Source organism: Trachemys scripta, chromosome 2, assembly GCF_013100865.1.
Source record: "Trachemys scripta elegans isolate TJP31775 chromosome 2, CAS_Tse_1.0, whole genome shotgun sequence".
In the NCBI taxonomy this organism is placed as follows: Eukaryota; Metazoa; Chordata; order Testudines; family Emydidae; genus Trachemys; species Trachemys scripta.
In genome coordinates this window covers 72,598,608-72,618,341 of record NC_048299.1, presented here as the reverse complement: position 1 = coordinate 72,618,341, position 19,734 = coordinate 72,598,608, and the positions used below count along the sequence as shown (strand labels likewise).

At 38.5% G+C, this 19,734-nt stretch overlaps 1 protein-coding gene across 2 annotated transcripts in view; it reads right to left on the bottom strand.

The window, feature by feature from the left end:
* Positions 1 to 15,033: 15,033 nt before the first annotated feature.
* GPD1L (glycerol-3-phosphate dehydrogenase 1 like) overlaps positions 15,034 to 19,734 on the bottom strand; it is a 32,622-nt gene continuing 27,921 nt past the window's right edge. The window contains exon 8 of one of the 2 annotated variants that reach the window (XM_034760843.1): positions 15,034 to 17,988. In XM_034760843.1, coding sequence (XP_034616734.1) covers positions 17,892 to 17,988 — 97 coding nt within the window. In that variant the 3' untranslated portion in view covers positions 15,034 to 17,891. The remainder of the gene's footprint in view (positions 17,989 to 19,734) is intronic. The other variant, XM_034760844.1, reaches the window with a different exon arrangement.

Below are 19,734 nucleotides of genomic sequence, written 5' to 3'. Positions count from 1 at the left end.
TTCTTTGTTATTCTGGAGGAATGGGATACCATGCCAGGAGGAAGATGGGATAAATGATTTCCAAGAAGTTGAGAAAGAGGAAGCAGGGCAGAAATTAAAATTAATTATTCACCCCTTTAAATATATATATTTAGTAGAAATGGTAGCAGCTGGACTCACTGCTGTAAAGTCATTTAAAGACTGCTAGCTAGTTGCAGCAACCATACTGCCAGTGCTGTGGTTGATATGAAGACAGCTAATGTAGCTAGCCCTTAAGGAGTTCAATCTATTATGCTACATTATTGAAAAGAAGATTAAGAAGTGATTTGATCATAGTCTGCAAGTACCTACACAGAGAAGATATCCGGTACCAGAGAGCTCTTTAATTTAGCAGTTGAAGACATAAGATCCAGTGGCCAGAAGTTGAAATTGGACAAATTTAGACTGGAAACCAGGCACATATTTTTACCCCTGAGGATAATTAAACATTAGAACAACTTACCAAGGGACATGGGGGATTCTCCATCAACTGAAATCTGTACATCAAGATTATATGTCTATCTTAAAAATATGATATTAATCACACAAATTATGGGGGGTGATATTGGAATTAAGGATGAAATTCTAGGGACTGTATAGTTTATCGCAATGTCCCTTCTTGGTTTAAAGTCTATGAATCTTGACAGAATGACAATTGGGTAAATTCAAGAGGAATTGCAAGAGTGGGGAATCTGTGTAGACAATTTTAGGAGGGAGAACCGTCCTCTGCATTGTGTTGCCCCTGGCCACCTTCCATCTTGGAAGCACAAAGAAATTATAAAAAGTATGTGAGATTTTTTTCCCTGTCAGTTCTTGAAAAGGTTTTTATGTACCTGCAGCCCCTCCCATCTCTCTCTTGCAATTGAAACAAATGGCTCATATTTCTGTGAAAGCTATTCTTACACACCAATTTTTCTTTAGCATAACTTGATGGCTTACTAACGGGCCCTTTAAGTTTGTTCATCTCCCGGAAAAATAGTGTATCTCTTCTCCTCTGGGGGACTGAGCTTTCCTTGTAAATCAGGATCCAGATACCACCTTTGCTAAATGTTAACTCTGAGTAATGATATCCGTTTGCACAGCACTTGTCAGAATATGATCAATAACATTTAATATGCATGAATAAAATAAAGCCAAATTAAAACAACACATAGGCCATATAAAGCTCTGATATCTAACCTAGTGGATGAGGGACACGGAAACAGTATATTCTAAAGAGGAATGGATATCTATGACCTTGCAAACAGATCAGTACAAGAATATTTCCATAAACACAAAGAACAACATGATCTTATGATTTGTATTCATAAGACATTTTTACACTGGAAAGAATGCATTAAATAAATGGGCCAAATGCATCCCTAGGTTAAGTATAGATTTAACTCAAGTTTGATCAACAGCAGGGCATAAAAGTGTATTCTGATGCTTTAAAATATATAACGAATTGATTAAGTTCTTAAATTGTTACTGCATACAGAGCTTTAACATTGCAAACAGATACATTAAAAAGCAATCTGAAAAGTTTTTGCTACCTGCTAATAAAGACTCCAGTCCTGCAAGATCAAGTGACACCTGAAGTGGTTCAAGAGGCTAAATGCTGCACCCAGATTTAAATGTCTCATCAACGCTTGCAGGGAAAGCATGGAAACCTGAATTTGAGTCCTACAGGCAAATACAGGAAGAAATTATTTTAAAATATATAATTCATAGCTGTATATTTAAATATTTTGAGGTGTACCCAGGTATTCTGTGATTCAGTCTCCTAGCTCCATTAGGCTCCTCTGAAAATCCCAGACTTACACTGTATTGTTTGGATGTTTTAAGCCCTTAAAATGTAAAACAGAAATGGAGTCCTGATGGCAAATCATGTCAGACTGATGAGAAATACTCATTCTGGCATCAATTTAGGCACTGTAGGTTGTGTTTGTTGGGAATAGGAGTTTACTCAGTACAAAGACTGTCCCATTAATGACTTGTCTGACATTGGACAGATACCAAAGTTAACTTTGCACAGTCAACTCATCTATCAACCCAGCTGACAATATATTGTTACATTATAAAAAGGCTTCCATGTTAATTTAATGAGGGTGGGGAAACAGATTGGGTGCATGTGTATCTCAAGAGAAGTGAAGGCTATTGACAGGATTAGCCAGGACTTCAAAGGAGCAATGCAAATTTACATCAGCTGAGGATCTGATTCTAAGTATAAAAGGGAAAATTCCACCCTGACTATAACTCTAATTACTTATACATGGGGTGAATTTAGTCCATAGTAATTTCTGTAATGTCTGACTTAGATACATACATAAATTTCTAAGGCCAGAAGGGACCATTTTCCAGCAGTGGTTACACCAGTGCCAAATACAGAGGTAATCTCTCTACTCCTCCAGATTCCCCTGTTTATGCATCCCAGGATTGCATTTGCTCTTTTGGCCACAGAGTCACAATGGGAGTTCATGTTCAGCTTATTACACTGGTCTACAATTTTTGAGAAGTTGTCTGCTTCAGAGATGAAATGTGCTATTTATTATGTATTTTGATGTGCTGAATTCAAATATGACAATTAAAACAACTGATTGGCTACTGTTTCTAAGATATTTAAGTTTTTACATTTTATGTCTATGTATATTGTGTAGATAGTAGAGTTTTAATCATAAATTGTAAACCTAGGTCTTTTCATGTGTTTATGGTTGCTTTACATGATAATATTTCACCTGTCCTGTTTATGTAACACTTTAAAAATCAGCAAAAGGGTTCTATAAATAAAATTTATTATGAAACAAAAGGCAAAAAACTATTCTGTACATAGTTTAGTCCTATTCAGTGTCTACTCGGCGCTTCTTGGCTTGTCTCTTGTATTCATTAAATGGAGCATCTCTTGTCACTGTCCAGCAATAGTCTGCAAGCATTGATGGGCTCCATTTGCCCTGATAGCGTTTCTCCATTGTTTCAATGTCCTGGTGAAATCGCTCGCCGTGCTTGTCGCTCACTGCTCCGCAGTTTGGTGGAAAAAAATCTAGATGAGAGTGCAAAAAATGTATTTTTAGTGACATGTTGCAACCAAGGCTTTTGTATGCCTTGAGGAGGTTTTCCACCAACAACCTGTAGTTGTCTGCCTTGTTGTTTCCGAGAAAATTTATTGCCACTAACTGGAAGGCTTTTCATGCCGTCTTTTCCTGGCCATGCAGTGCATGGTCAAATGCATCATCTCGAAGAAGTTCACGAATCTGAGGACCAACAAAGACACCTTCCTTTATCTTAGCTTCACTTAACCTTGGAAATTTTCCACGGAGGTACTTGAAAGCGGCTTGTGTTTTGTCAATGGCCTTGACAAAGTTCTTCATCAGACCCAGCTTGATGTGTAAGCATGGTAACAAAATCTTCCTTGATTCAACAAGTGGTGGATGCTGAACACTTTTCCTCCCAGGCTCCAATGACTGTCGGAGTGGCCAATCTTTCTTGATGTAGTGGGAATCTCTTGCACGACTATCCCATTCACAGAGAAAACAGCAGTACTTTGTGTATCCAGACTGCAGACCAAGCAAGAGAGCAACAACCTTCAAATCACCACAAAACTGCCACTGATGTTGATCATAGTTTATGCACCTCAAAAGTTGTTTCATGTTGTCATAGATTTCCTTCATATGGACTGCATGACCAACTGGAATTGATAGCAAAACATTGCCATTATGCAGTAAAACAGCTTTAAGACTTGTCTTCGATGAATCAATGAACAGTCTCCACTCATCTGGATCATGAACGATGTTGAGGGCTGCCATCACACCATCGATGTTGTTGCAGGCTACAAGATCACCTTCCATGAAGAAGAATGGGACAAGATCCTTTTGACGGTCACGGAACATGGAAACCCTAACATCACGTGCCAGGAGAATCCACTGCTGTAGTCTGGAGCCCAACAGCTCTGCCTTACTCTTGGGTAGTTCACCTTGTGTTATGAGGTGTGGTTCAGAGGAGGAGGATGGGAGAAAATGTGGGTCCTGTGACACTGATGGTTCAGGACCAGAAGTTTCATCCTCTCCCTCGTCTGACTCAAGTGAGAATGATTCTGATGCATAAGGAACCAGCAGTCCTTCTCCATGGGGTACTGGGCGTATAGCTGATGGAATGTTTGGATAATGCACAGTCCACTTTTTCTTCTTTGACACACCTTTCCCAACTGGAGGCACCATGCAGAAGTAACAATTGCTGGTATGATCTGTTGGCTCTCTCCAAATCATTGGCACTGCAAAAGGCATAGATTTCCTTTTCCTGTTCAACCACTGGTGAAGATTTGTTGCACAAGTGTTGCAGCATATGTGTGGGGCCCACCTCTTGTCCTGAACTCCAATTTTGCAGCCAAACTAAAGGTGATAGGCTTTCTTAACCATAGTGGTTATACTGCGCTTTTGTGATGCAAAAGTCACTTCACCACAAACATAGAAGTTATCTGCACTGTTCACACAAGTACGAGGCATCTCTGCCCACTTTGGCTAAACAGAAATGTGTCTCTTTGCAAAATCAAACACTGACAAATAAGAGAGCACGACACTGTATGATTTCTAGAGCTGATATAGGGCAATTTGTTCAGCAGAGTGATGTAAGCTTCGTTATGATTGCATCATCCATGACTTCTAGGAATAACATGATGCAATTCATATCATGTATGACGCAATACCAGCTTCAGATTGCCTCATTCATTGTTTTGCCTAAAAAGCAAGTACTGTCCACACCCAGTCATAGATTTATTCATAGATCCAGTCAAAGATGTATTTTAGTCATTTCTGGTTTAAATTGAGATCCCTTCCCTTTATAACTCACTTATCCTCCGCCATTCCCAAGTCAAGGGTCGTATATACTGACCCAATAGCATATCTTGAAAACTAGAGCCAATCAACAATTTTAAGCATCATTTTCATTCTCAGTGACCCAGAATTAGTAAAGTTTGACTACATTTATTTCAGAAGCATTTTGGCTATAGAGCAGTGTTATCCACCATCAACCTCAAATCTTTTTCAGTCACTGCTTCCCAGAATAGAGTCCCCCATCCTGCAAGTATGGCTTACATGCTTTGTTTCCAGATGTATATGTTTAGCGGTATTAAAACACGTTTGCTTGCACCCAGCTTACTGACTTGCTAGATGTGATTTAAAAAAAAATCAGTACAAAATATTTTTAAAGGTTATCTATTCGAGCTGGGTGAACAATTCACAAACATAGTCAATGAATAACTTATGCGATGAATTTTGTGTACTTCTCTGAATTCAAGATTAGACAAATAATGTTGTGTTGTTCACCCACTTCAGAGGCATTCGGTCAGACAGTCGGACTCTGAGCTATCGTTTTGTGGCCAGATGCAGGTCATCCACCAAACTGCTATTCTTTCTTATTATATTATACTATTTCTATTTTGGTGAAGTAGTAATCAGGAAGATCCTATTTCTCTGTTCATTATTCACATAGCATCAAGTAATAGGAGAAAAATAAAAATTAGAAAGGATAATTCAACAGTAGACAAATGCTTCTTTAATTAGGCCTTGTATTCAAGTAACCTCCCAACCTAGAAGCCTGTTATGACAGTTTTTGCCTGTGTACGCAGGAATATATTGAGAGGATTATGAAGCAATATGCTAATGGGCAGGGTGAAGCAGTTAAAAAAAAAGTATAATCATTGCTAATAATTACAAGAAAAAACAAACGGCGTTTAATAAATGATCCTCATGCATAATAACAAAAAGAATCAGGATGTTTTAAGATAATCTTGTTTGAATGTCTTATCAGAAGGTGAAATATATTTAAATAAATTATCTATAGTTAAATCCTCCAGGAAGAAAGAATGGGCCAAATTTAGAGCAACAGAACCATACATGAGTGAGCCGGGAAGAGTTCTTCAGCATTTCTCCCCACAGGAGCACAGAATGGGAGGCTGTGGGAGTGCTGGATGGGCATGGGAAGTAAATCAGTGTTGCAGAAGGGAAAGCTGTGGCAGATATAGGCCGAGAACAGCAGGCCAATTGGCTATAGCAACAGCAGTCCAGCTACTCAGGTTCTTCACCACCAGCTTCTGAGTTTCAGGGTGGAGGGAGAATGGAGGATGCTATCCCCCAAACCCTCACTCTGAACTATCTCCTGTGTACGCCTGGCTGGCACAAGGGGATTAGGATTTCACTCTACCTCAGCAGTAAGTTTCAGTTGGATGAGAATGGCATTAAGAAAACAAACTATGCCAGAAAAAGCCATGAACTCATTATAATGAACTAGCAATTCTGAACTGAAGCAGGCACAATAAACCCTCTGTGTTAGTTCATAAATAGCAAAACAAAAAAGAAATCTGAAATACTTGAAGCTCAGCTGTTTTGTGGCATCTGCCTACAGTATTTCAATACATTTTTACTAATCACCTCAAACCCCACAGTTCAGACTATAATGCTTTTTCAATTTAAAACTAATCTTTCCAAAATTCCCTCTGTAGCTTAACAAAAAATTGTGACTGGTTAGTGAAAGCAGGAATCCTGTATTTAAGAGATAAATCAGGGGCTATCATTGCACTTTCAAGCCTAAAGTGTTAAACTTGAAAATTAAGTATTTTTGCTGTTAAGTAATCATAGAATCATGACACTGGAAGGGACCTCGAGAGGTCATCTAGTCCAGTTCCCTGCACTCATGGCAGGACTAAGTATTATCTAGACTATCTCTGACAGGTGTTTGTCTAACCTGCTCTTAAAAATCTTCAATTATGGAGATTCCACAACCTCCCTAAGCAATTTATTCCGGTGCTTAACCACCCTGACAGTTAGGAAGTTTTTCCTAATGTCCTACCTAAACCTCCCTTGCTGCAATTTAAGCCCATTGCTTCTTGTCCTATCCTTAGAGATTAAGAAGAACATTTTTTCTCCCCACTCCTTGTAACAACCTTTTATGTACTTGAAAACTGTTATGTCCTCCCTCAGTCTTCATAGGTCATAGGTCATGTTTTCTAGACCTTTATTAATTTTTGTTGCTTTTCTCTGGACTTTCTCCAATCTGTTCATATCTTTCCTGAAATGTGGCGCCTAGAACTGGACACAATTCTCCAGTAGAGGCCTAATCAGCGCGGAGTAGAAGAGAAGAATTACTTCTCGTGTCTTGCTTACAACACTTTTGCTAATACAGTGTGTGTGTGTGTGTGTGTGTGTGTGTGTGTGTGTGTGTACAGAGCTCTCTCCCATCAACTTATTGTGTCTTCACCAGACTGGTAAATCGATGCCTGCTGCATCGATTGCAGCAGTGCCAATTTAGCCTGTAGTGAGGACAAGCCCAAAGGAGCCAGAAATACATCAGGGAATCTGTCCCTTTTCTAAACATTCTTACCATCCAACCTTGACCAGTGGCAGCAACAGCAGGAGCATCAACGTGGATTAGGCACTAGTGGCCACTAGCATTCTAATCACTGGGTCAGACACACAGTCGTTTAAGTAACTATGATTGCTGGTGCTTTGTCTACACTAGGGCTCCCATCGGTGGAGTAACAACAGTGGAAAATTTTAGGGAAAAGGGCTAGCATAGACCAAGGGTGTTAGGGATGAGTATCGTCCGCTAAATCACAAACACAGCATCCTAGCTTTGACTTGAGGTCCCACCAGTAACTGACCAGACCCAACACTAGTTAGCTTAGATCTGACAAAATCACAGTATAATGAAATATAGCTATAGCCAGTACATCTTACTAATATTTATCACTTGTTAACAGCAGTGTGCATGACACCGAAAATGCATATTCTCCCAGGGAGTTTACAATTTTCTATGACCACCCCATCTGGATTTGTATGCACATATTTTACTTGGACTGTGAGACAAAGGAAAAAAATAATCCAAAGAGTTCTGATCTCACTACATTTTTGTCTATAAAGTGTTCATGAATCCTCTCACATGCATAAATGATTGTTAATTCCACCTCCTTTGTTTGTACCTTTACCTTTGTTGGGATAGAGATTTGAAGAATACATATCCAGGCTAGGCTGTTATTGCAAGGCAGCACATGATCACAAACCAAAAGGGGCTAGATTCAACCACTTTTTTGTCTACACATTTTAGTATATGTTCTTTTACTCACTCAGACTTTCTTACCGCTCCCCAGTAAAAGCAATATACTGAATTCTTTCCCCGCCACCCTAAAATAAATGATGTTAGTGTGTGTGAAAAATGTCAGAAGTTAAAGTCCTATTTACTTACAGATACAACCTGGGCAAAAGCAGTTCAACCTTCTCCACACTGATTTGCCAACGTGTCTCAAACCCTAACATGCAGAGATTGCCTATAGCGATGAGAAACATGTCACAGCAGGAACTTTCTGTTACTACATGGTTGTGCAGGGCCAAGTACAATGGGGCTCTGATACTGGAGGAGAAAAATGAAGATGTGGATGGGAGAAGGATGCAAATCAACAGTGGGAATTCAAATTTCAGATGGTCTTAGATTCTACATTGTTACCATGCTTACCAGGTGAATCAGAGACAACATAATAAGCCACATGGAGATATTGATGTGCCTACCTTTTTTTAGTTGTACAGATTTAGACACTGGTAGTAAACCAGTTGCTACTCTATAGAAGGCCACAGCCTGGGAAAAAGTTCAGGCTGAAGAAACCCAACACAGAAGACGACCAGCACAGCAAAGCAAAGATTAATCAATTTTATTGCTACAACAGCTAAGCTTGAGGGTGCTGAGAAAAACAACAGCACAAAGCAGAAGAGAATCATTATTAAAGCTGCAAAACAGATGTGAGTCCCAGTTTTAAAATGTGGGCGTCCTTGTCTCTCTTTTTGACAGGAAATCTAAATGCAAATACATTTGTTATACCTAAGTATCAATTAGAACATCCAAATACAGGGTTTGAAAATTGGGCCGGTATTCGAAGACACGATGGATCCAAAGGTGGCTCCATTTATATGCCTATAGCACATAGCAGCCTACTCTGGACTCGGTCTGTTGGAATACTTCCTACTGTGTACTATGAGCACTTAAAATCAAATGTAATAGTAAACATTGCTTAATCTTTCTTTGTAAAATAATGGGGCTCTAACATAAGAAGTAAATTGCTCAATGAGGAAATGAACAGGTTGCATTGGGAAACAAGTTGTTAAGAACTGAGCTATGATCTGAGGATTTACATATTTAGAGTCTGTACTTTAATGTTTGCCCAGTGCCTTATAAATATCTGCATGTTATTGAACGCTTCCATAGCAAACAGTGGCAGAATTATTTGTCTGACTTAGATCTGACTTGCATTCTAGTTCCTTCCACACTTTCTAAAAATCCACTGTCTGTTTTCTGCAGCTGAACCTGTGAATTGTTTATGTTTAATAGGCATCTCAGACATTTGTAAACTGTTCCATTGTCATGTAACAACTATTCTTAGGAGATACACTGCCAGCTTTTCATTGTGTGATGTCAGATATATTGTTAAAGCCACCAGAATACAAAGGCACCTTCAAGAAGCCATCTATCACCCAGAAAGCCTTAGGGCCATCATGATAGAGGAGGAGATCTGACATTTTTCTTTTGTAAAACTAGGTTTAGGGAAAAGGTAAGACAGCCCAGTAATGAACTCCCTTAAAAAAAGAGAACCTTTACCTGGATTTGATATATTCTGCTTCCAAGAGAGAATGTGGGGTAGTGTAGAGCTTTGGCAGTAGGGAGAGTGTGTGTGTTGAAGGCAGGGAGTTGGCATGACAATTACCTATTTCCACCTATAATAGTAGCAATGCTCCCAAATAAGGTGGTGGGAAGACTGGGGGTTACTGGGAGAGAATGAAGGATGGTTCTTGAGTGGGGGTTGTGCACGGTGGCTTTGCTCCTGAAGAAATGTGAAAAACTTTAAATGAACTTTTACAATATTGCTAATATGAATATTGCTAGCAGTTAAAGACAGGGGCCCTCATGCTGGCCTCTGTGACTACACAAAACTTGTGCACACTCACTTATGAGCACAAACTATAGAATTTCTTGTGCAAATTATTTGTATATGTATACTATCAGAGGTTTACTGACAAACCTGTACACAGAAAAAGGACTTTATCTTAAAGATATTCTTTCACAAGCAACAGTGTACAAAACTACCCATGTAAAAATAGCACACACAAGCACCTGGTGTGTAAAAATGGAGCCAGGTTGGAGTTGCTTTAAAGAATAGCAGTGGAGGAATCAAAATGATTCTATAGTGATCACAGGAAATGGAAACGCCCAAGTTTAAAAAGACCAGCATGGCTAAAATCAAGGAATTTAATATGGGCTATAATGAACAGGTGATGATTGGAATTTGAAACTTGTTATGTCCGAACACAGGCTGTTCACATTCACTAACAGCTAAAATACAGGGAATCAGTGTCTTGAACAATGAATTTAGAATGCACAAACACAAAAAACAAACAAACAAACAAAAAAACCCTTCCATAACTGTTCTTGGTTGTGGATCTTATCAGGAAGTAGTTTTAAGACATGTTTTATTCAGGACAGAAGTTATACTAAACAAACTACTACATTGAAAGAGCTATTTATAGTAAAAATGCACAACTCAAACCAACAATTTATTCTGTTTCTAGTGATTTATGTATATAAAACACTTGATGTACAAACTCGTATTTGTACACCACCTGTGCAGCTCAGAATGCTTTTACAATTAATTTGAACAACACTCCTCTGAAGTAGGTATTATCCCCGCTTTTAGAAATGGGCACAGAGATGTTAAAGTAAGAATTTCAAACGTGCTCACGATTGGACTAACTGTGCTCCCACTGAAATGAATAGGAGTTTAGAATTGACTTAAATGGGAGCAGACTTAGGCCAACCAAAACTGAGAGTTTAAAGGCTTGTTCAGGGTCTTAGAGTGAGAGAGAGAAGAACAGGAATAGAACTCAGAGTCCAATCTGATTTCTAGACTATGCAGCCTTTCATTTGCTTTTTGTGGAAGTGAAGGCAGATGCTCATCCCATACATTATTCAAAATAGAAATGTTATCTTTTTGTTCTCACATTTCATATTGTCCGTCATCTAATGGCAAACTGTATGAGAAATGAAGTAGACGGTGGTCAGAAGACAGGCCAAGAAAGGTAATTTTTCAATTTTTTCCAACAGAAAACAAATGCTATATATGTTGGGGAGAATATTTTTTATTTTCCATTAAAGACAAACTGCAATGTCGACTGACTTGGTTCATGATTGCCAACTTGAAATAAAATCCAAGGTGGGAATTATTTATTTATGCAAAGATGGGAATGCTCTGAACAAGCAGCAGAACAGGAAAACTAAGGCTGCTGTTTCATTTGTCACCTTGGGCATCTGCATGAATTTTAGATCTGTAATTTGGTTGGCATGTTTCATGTCCTTGAGTCAGCACCCAGCTTATTTACGCTGAGACAAATGAAGAAGGTACCTGAACTGATTTACAAGGGCTGATAAAACAAGAAACAACCACCAACCATAGGAACATGACATTTATAGAAAAAGATATTTATAGTCTAATTCTCTGCTGTGGGTTCTGCCTTCCTATGCACCTAGCCTCCCTGTAATTAGAAGGCCCATTGTACTTGGATTACACTTTCTGGACATATGGAGATTGGTTTTACCAATTAGTCTCAGGCACCCTTTCAAAAAACAAAAAAAGTAGCCACATCATTCTGAGCCGTTGATTACAAAGCTAGCTCAGCGTTGCTTACCACAAAATGGCCAGTGGCTTTGCAGCAATGGGGTCCAGCGGATAGAGCTTAGAAGGAAGACTCGGGAGACCAGGGCTCTATTTCCAGCTCTGCCACTGGCCTCCTGGTGACCGTGGGTAAGTCACGTCCCCTCCGTTCCTCAGTTTCTCCTCCTCCCCCATTTCTAAAATGGAGGTAATAATACCGACCTCCTTTGTCAAGTGCTTTGAGATCTATGGTAACAGGTGCTATAAGATTGAGCTATTATATTATTCTGCTTGCTGAAGAAACCTACATTCCTGTTAATCCCAGTGTTTCCATGCATCATAGTGTAAATTGTCACTGTGAGGCTGGATTCTCCTCTTCAGAAAACTCACGGGGAGGTGGGAGAGGGGGCAACAATAAGTAGGAAATTCTATGAGTTGATAAGGTTTAGTTCCTGACTCATCCCATCAAGTGACATGGGATTTTCAAGGTGTGTGGGCTGACGCATCACAGAACTGTCCAGAGATCAAGGAAAGACCCTGTGCTCACTCCCCTCTCATGAGTACAACTTCATTAGGAGCCATGTTGCCATTGCCTCCCTGCCTGTAAGTGAGCCATCTCCAACTTGGGAAGAAAGTGCACAGTAAACTGTGCCCCAGTTAATGAGGACAGGATCAGCATCTATTCTAATAGGAGCTTTTTTCCCCACCCTGCAAAGGATGGTCACAGGATGACATAAATACAACTGCTGTTAGGGTGACCAGATGTCCCGATTTTATAGGGACAGTCCCGATTTTTGGGTCTTTTTCTTATATAGGTTTCTATTACCCCCCACTCCCTGTCCCGATTTTTCACACTTGCTGTCTGGTCACCCTAACTGCTGTCCTGGGCCTAACACATTATGGTGAGGTGTCAGCTGAGTAATGTTTGCATGTAGGGGCCTTAGCTGTTTTAGTGGGATGTCAATTACTTTGGCAAGCTTCTCCTTTCCCCTCCAGTAGATTCATCCATTCTATGCTGCACGAGATGGGGGTGAACCTGTGCATCTCCTCAACCTCAAATAACAAGACGGAGAATTTATTTGCACAAGGCACCGAAGAGCTTCAAGGAAATGTTAAAGAGAAAACATGTAATCTACAGCAGACCATGTAGAACTTGGTTCAGCAGCGACCTCTAGTGGATGACACAGTAGTTATATGAACTAAAGACGATAATGCAGTTCATACCGCAGAGAACATCTTGTTTTATTTGATTGGCCCGACTTGAGACTGTGCTAGTAAAACAATTTAATTTATAAATGAACATAAGCACGGCCGTACTGGGTCAGACCAAAGGTCCACTAGCCCAGTATCCTGTCTACCGACAGTGGCCAATGCCAGATGCCCCAGAGGGAGTGAACCTAACAGGTAATGATCAAGTGATCTCTCTCCTGCCATCCATCTCCATCCTCTGACAAACAGAGTCTAGAGGCACCATTCCTTACCCATCGTGGCTAATAGCCATTAATGGACTTACCCTCCATGAATTTATCCAGTTCTCTTTTAAATGCTATTATAGTCCTAGCCTTCACAACCTCCTCAGGTAAGGAGTTCCACAAGTTGACTGTGCGCTGTGTGAAGAACTACTTCCTTTTATTTGTTTTAAACCTGCTGCCTATTAATTTCATTTGGTGACCCCTAGTTCTTGTATTATGGGAATAAGTAAATAACTTTTCCTTATCTACTTTCTCCACATCACTCATGATTTTATATACCTCTATCATATCCCCTCTTAGTCTCCTCTTTTCCAAACTGAAAAGTCCTAGCCTCTTTAATCTCTCCTTATATGGGACCCGTTCCAAACCCAATCATTTTAGTTGCCCTTCCCTGAACCTTTTCTAGTGCCAGTATATATTCAAGATGTGGGCGTACCATCGATTTATATAAGGGCAATAATATATTCTCCCTCTTATTCTCTATCCCCTTTTTAATGATTCCTAACATCTTGTTTGCTTTTTTGACCACCTCTGCACACTGCGTGGACATCTTCAGAGAACTATCCACGATGACTCCAAGATCTTTTTCCTGATTTGTTGTAGCTAAATTAGCCCCCATCATATTGTATGTATAGTTGGGGTTATTTTTTCCAATGTGCATTACTTTACATTTATCCACATTAAATTTCATTTGCCATTTTGTTGCCCAATCACTTAGTTTTGTGAGATCTTTTTTAAGTTCTTCACAGTCTGCTTTGATCTTAAACTATCTTGAGCAGTTTAGTATCATCTGCAAACTTTGACACCTCACTTTTTACCCCTTTCTCCAGATCATTTATGAAGAAGTTGAATATGATTGGTCCTAGGACTGACCCTTTGAGAACACCACTAGTTACCCCTCTCCATTCTGAGAATTTACCATTAATTCCTACCCTTTGTTCCCTGTCTTTTAACCAGTTCTCAGTCCATGAAAGGACCTTTCCTTTTATCCCATGACAACTTAATTTATGTAAGAGCCTTTGGTGAGGGACCTTGTCAAAGGCTTTCTAGAAATCTAAATACACTATATCCACTGGATCCCCCTTGTACCACATGTTTGTTGACCCCTTCAAAGAATTCTAATAGATTAGTAAGACACGATTTCCCTTTACAGAAACCATGTTGACTTTTGCCCAACAATTTATGTTCTTCTATGTGTCTGACAATTTTATTCTTTACTATTGTTTCGACTAATTTGCCCGGTACCGACGTTAGACTTACCGGTCTGTAATCGCCGGGATCACCTCTAAAGCCCTTTTTAAATATTGGCGTTACATTTGCTGTCTTCCAGTCATTGAGTACAGAAGCTGATTTAAAGGACAGGTTACAAACCCTCGTTAATAGTTCCGCAATTTAACATTTGAGTTCTTTCAGAACTCTTGGGTGAATGCCATCTGGTCCCGGTGACTTGTTAATGTTAAGTTTATCAATTAATTCCAAAACCTCCTCTAGTGACACTTCAATCTGTGACAGTTCCTCAGATTTGTCACCTACAAAAGCCGGCTCAGGTTTGGAAATCTCCCTAACATCCTCAGCCGTGAAGACTGAAGCAAAGAATTTGTTTAGTTTCTCTGAAATGACTTTATCGTCTATAAGTGCTCCTTTTGTATCTCGGTCATCAAGGGGACCCATTGGTTGTTTAGCAGGCTTCCAGCTTCTGATGTACTTAAAAAACATTTTGTTATTACCTTTTGATGAATGAAATGAAAACACTGATGCTTATATGACAATTAGTAAACTACTCTAGCCCCTTGTACGGCAGTCTCAGATAGCTATCCTGATTACATCTTTGGGGTCAACAAGAGAAAGAAAGCCTGGTGATAAAAAATGAACATTAAAAACAAGTGATTTCAAGACAAAATATTTATTGTACTAAGCTTTCAAAGGGGTATCCATTTTCAATCCTTAAACAATACAGTAGATGTGTAATGGGCTAGTTAGGTACTATTAGAAAACTGAATGCAGTTCCCTTAGTGATTTTTGTTCATAAATTAGTCAAGAAAGATAAAAATTTAGGACCTGATCCTGAAAAAAAAAATTATTATTGGGCAGAGTCTCTTCAATGGGACTACACCCAGTAGCAAGCGAAAGAGTGTTCACAGGACTGGGCCCTTATCCTTTAGTGCTGATATTTATATCACAGTATCATAATTAGTAGTAAATATTAATGAGAAAAATAATGCCAAGCCAAAAGTTCTCAAGCAACAATAACAACAACAACAAAAGTAGAAATGGTGGAATAATAAATATCTACAGAAATGAAAACAAGATAAATTCCTTAATTACAGAAGTTTTGCATTTTACTGGGGAAGGGGAGGGAGAATGAGTGGATTGTAGATTTGAGAAAATGATTCAATAAACAAACCTCCCTCTGGCTCGGTCACTGACGGGGGGTTTACATAAAAAAGGAGATCTAAAAATGTTCAACTCCTTATGTGGAGGAAAGAGCATGAGAATAAACAAATAATAAAAAAACCATGCTACAGTACATATAATTCACCACTTTTAGCTTATATAGCCCTTTATGTATCTTACAAAATTGTATTATTCTACATATTATACGTAAAAATAAAATACAAAGGCAAATCCACCCAATTTGGTGTTTTTTTAAAAGTATAATTTAACATAAACAAACCCATTGCGAGTTATGCTGTAATGGGGAGTGTATGCTTCATATGTGCGTTAATATATCAATGTTTCCAATTACTAAAATAGCCTTTAAATGGTCTGAGCACAAATAATTTCTCACAGACCAGTTCTATCAGAGATTTTAATTCTCAAAATCCCACTGCCTCATACATCTCAAACTAACTCCTGACCCTTTTCATTACTCAGCACCATGTTCAGAAAAATAAGACAAAACATCCCCAATAAAATGATATTTTATAGCCCTGCATATTTGTAGACATTCACATGATCTTCTAAAAATAATTTAAAACATAATGGTTGGTTTGGCATATGCAAAATACCAGCCCCTGTTCCGAAATATTTTTCTGTTTACATGAAGCTGCCTTACTGCTCTTTCTTATTTCAGAGTAAAAAATATCCAAAGCTGTATAATGCAAGGGTGACTGCTACTCCTAGGCCTATACCTTGACATCATAAAGCTTCATAAAGGCTTCATGCTCAAAGCTCTTGGCCTGTAAACAACACAGCTGGTAACAGCAAGTAGTAATCAATCCCTATCTTGCTCCGGGATTAGGAATATGTATTCCAAATAGCAAGAGACTTCTCTTATTAGCTTCGTGCTGACCTCTATCAGTCTCTAGACAAACCTTATTCCCCAGGTCTCAACTATGGGTTGTCCCTTCATGTGCCCAGCCATATGCCTGTTCCTTAAGGCTAGATTTATTTTTTTCTTTTAAATAAAATAAAATCATGAGCCAGAAAGATCCAGCTATCCCCCCCATCTCTCCTCAAAATGTTCCTAAAAGGGATATTCCAGCTGTACCCCAACAGTTGTGCAAAGAAACACTCAAATTAACCTCCTCCATAACCTCTCTCAGTCCCTCCTTCCTTAAGGGGAGCAGAGAGAGGCAGCATGGACTCGGAGAAGCTTTCAGGGAGATTGGTCAGAAAGGGCTTGATCCAATCCCCACAGAAGTCTTTCAAATTAAAGAATGGGAACTTTTTCATTTACTTCAGTAGAAGTTGGATTGAGTCAATAGAGATCAGTTGACACATCAGGCACTGGTAGGCACTGAAATGAATGCATGGAGTACAATTCATTTGACAACAGACAACACAAACTTGAAGTACTGGGAATTCCCCCAATGTGCGGTATGCAGCTGAAGGTTAAGCTAGAAGAGCGTGATGGTTTTGGGCAGTGGCTGCCACAAGAATGGGCCTAAAATAAAATAAATGGAATCACACAGCACCTGGATGAACCATAGGGTCCCTATGCTAGAGTCTGTGCTGGTAAAATCCTCCTGCTTGTCCTTCCTAATAGAATTCGAGAACAGCAAGAGAAAGAGAGAAACGCAGAAATACAAAACTGAAAGCGATAAAAACGGAGGGGGAGGTAATGTACCCTTTTAAAATATGTTACACTTAAAAGATTAAATACCCTTTAAAAATTGATTTGAACTAGTCTAATATTTTGAGACTGTCTAAAAATCATATGATATTGTTAAATGCAGTTACTTAAAATGCCATTCCCCTACTCCCTCCTTGAATAACTGCTACAACTAGCTTTTCATTAATATTGCTTAAAGTAACTATTGCCAAAAAGCATGCAAACATGTAAAAAAGTCTTGGTGTGTATTACAAAGTAAAATCAAGTGTTTGTAGACATAGCTAGTGCTATTGGAGCTATCAGGGCCCAATCCAATTCCCATTGAAGCCAACGGGATTCCTTCCATTATTTCTAGTGTGCACTGGATTGGGTCTTTAATGAGAGAGGAATTTCAGAATGAAAGATTACTAAATGTTGTTTATGTCTTATACTATAGAAACACAAATAGATGCATACATCTATTTGCACTATATATATAGTGCACGTTTTTCATTGTATATCTTAAAACATCTGCTTTTTAGCCAGTAAAATGACAGCCACCAATCCGACACTACATTACAATTTTAAATTGTGTCAAAAAAACTACAGAAATTCATATACATTCATATGGTTGCCTAATGTTTACATCCACTTGAATCCAAATATGAATTTGAAAGGCGGAAGCTGTATTAGTATAATTGCACAATTCATTTTAAATATGCTCTGGATGACTCTGAAGACAGGATATCATCTCTTGGACAGGTTTCCCTTCATAGCAGATTTGATATACGGCAGTGAACAGTGGAAACCTAGCAAAGAAAAGAACAAAGAAAAAAGTAAAAAAGCAACATAAGATTACTCTATAATGTCTTGTTAGGTAGAGAAAAGAGCACCTGAGAATCTGTGTGTTTCTTTTAGAATTTACAAGGCACTCATGCTATGGTGATGAGTGCAGAATACATACAATACCTACATATATTTCTGAAATACGTCAGGCCCTCAAAAGCCTGATCATTATCAAACCATATTGGATCCTGCAACTTTGTTATGCATACCTTGGCAGTTCACTTATTTCACAAATTAAAACAAATACTTGCCACTATCTTTTTTGCAATCATCTTATCACACGCTCAGCTACAAACAGAAAAGATCAACAACCTTTCTGAATAATGATCAAATGTAAAAAAAAAAAAATTAGGCTATCACCATTTTTAAGAGATCCCTTCAGATAAAAATCATGGACCAAAATTTTCAAATGTAAGAGTGTAAAGTTAAGTATGGGTTTTAGGATCCTTAAAATAAATAGGAGGCTGACTTTTTATTTAAATTTATTTTTAAGTTGGCCATATTTTCAAAAATAAAGCTTCCATGTGTGTTTCACTGACATTAAAAGACTATTAAAACAAAGAATTTTTAAAAATCTAAATGTATTTATTTTTATATTCAGTGTGGACAATGAAAACAGACCTAGTCAATTTCACTTTCTAGATCTCAAACAAAGGCTGCAGTGTTTAAGCTGCAAGCACCAAAATGCAACGTTTAAAATCAATGCAAAACTTTTTGTAGGAATTAAAAAAAACAAAATTTCTGTTGGCCTTAGGGGATTTTTGTTTTTAAAATATAAAATCTTATATTTTAAGCCTAAAATTGACATCACAATGTCCCTTTATGTGTGACCATTACTAGAGACGGGAACAAGACATATTGAATTTGCATGAAGCAAAAGTATGCTTCAAATGGGCACAGGTATTGCATTGCTAGTTATCAGGATGTTCAGAGAAGTTACTTGATTTAAGATGGGACCATTGTTTCAAACAACATTTTAATACCAACTCATTGCTCTCCATCACAGAGAATATTTCTGTGAGCACAATTCAGAAGCACTTCAGTGAAAAAATGACAATGCTTAAGCTAATGGTGACGACAATACTACAGGCAGGAACAGCATGTATACTACATGTGAAATGTGCATCTGGGAACATTAAAGGGGTTAGTTCTCCAACTGCCTTTCAGATAAAGAGTTTTATAGCCAACTTACACTGTAAATATACATGCTGATTCTGCTAAGTGCAACTCTGTTGAGTATCACTGACTTCTACGTGCCTCCATATGACATAAAGATCTATGCATCTGCATAGAAGTTTGCAGGATTGGGGCCTAAATTCTATCCTTACTAGCCTTTCAACCCTGTGTTTTAAAATATTAAAAGCAACAGAGTGTACTACACAGTTTTTAAGCAAATGTTTGAAGGCTAGATTAAAAAGCCAATGCCCTTAAAAAAGGATCATTCAGCATCCAATAGGTGCAATCGTGGGAATGAGAAGGGGGTCTGTGTAGTAGCAAGCTGGAAATAACTTCACTAACTGACACAATCCAAAAATACTGACTATTTTACACACAGGGTGTCCAAGAATGCATCCAGCCAAAATTTGCATGAGTTTTTAAAATTACACTTTCGGATAAGGACAAAAGCAGAGAAGTAAACAATAGCCTACTTCGGGTCATCTAGATTAAAAAAAACTGCTGTGTTCAGCTCTGTGCTTGCCAAATGGAAA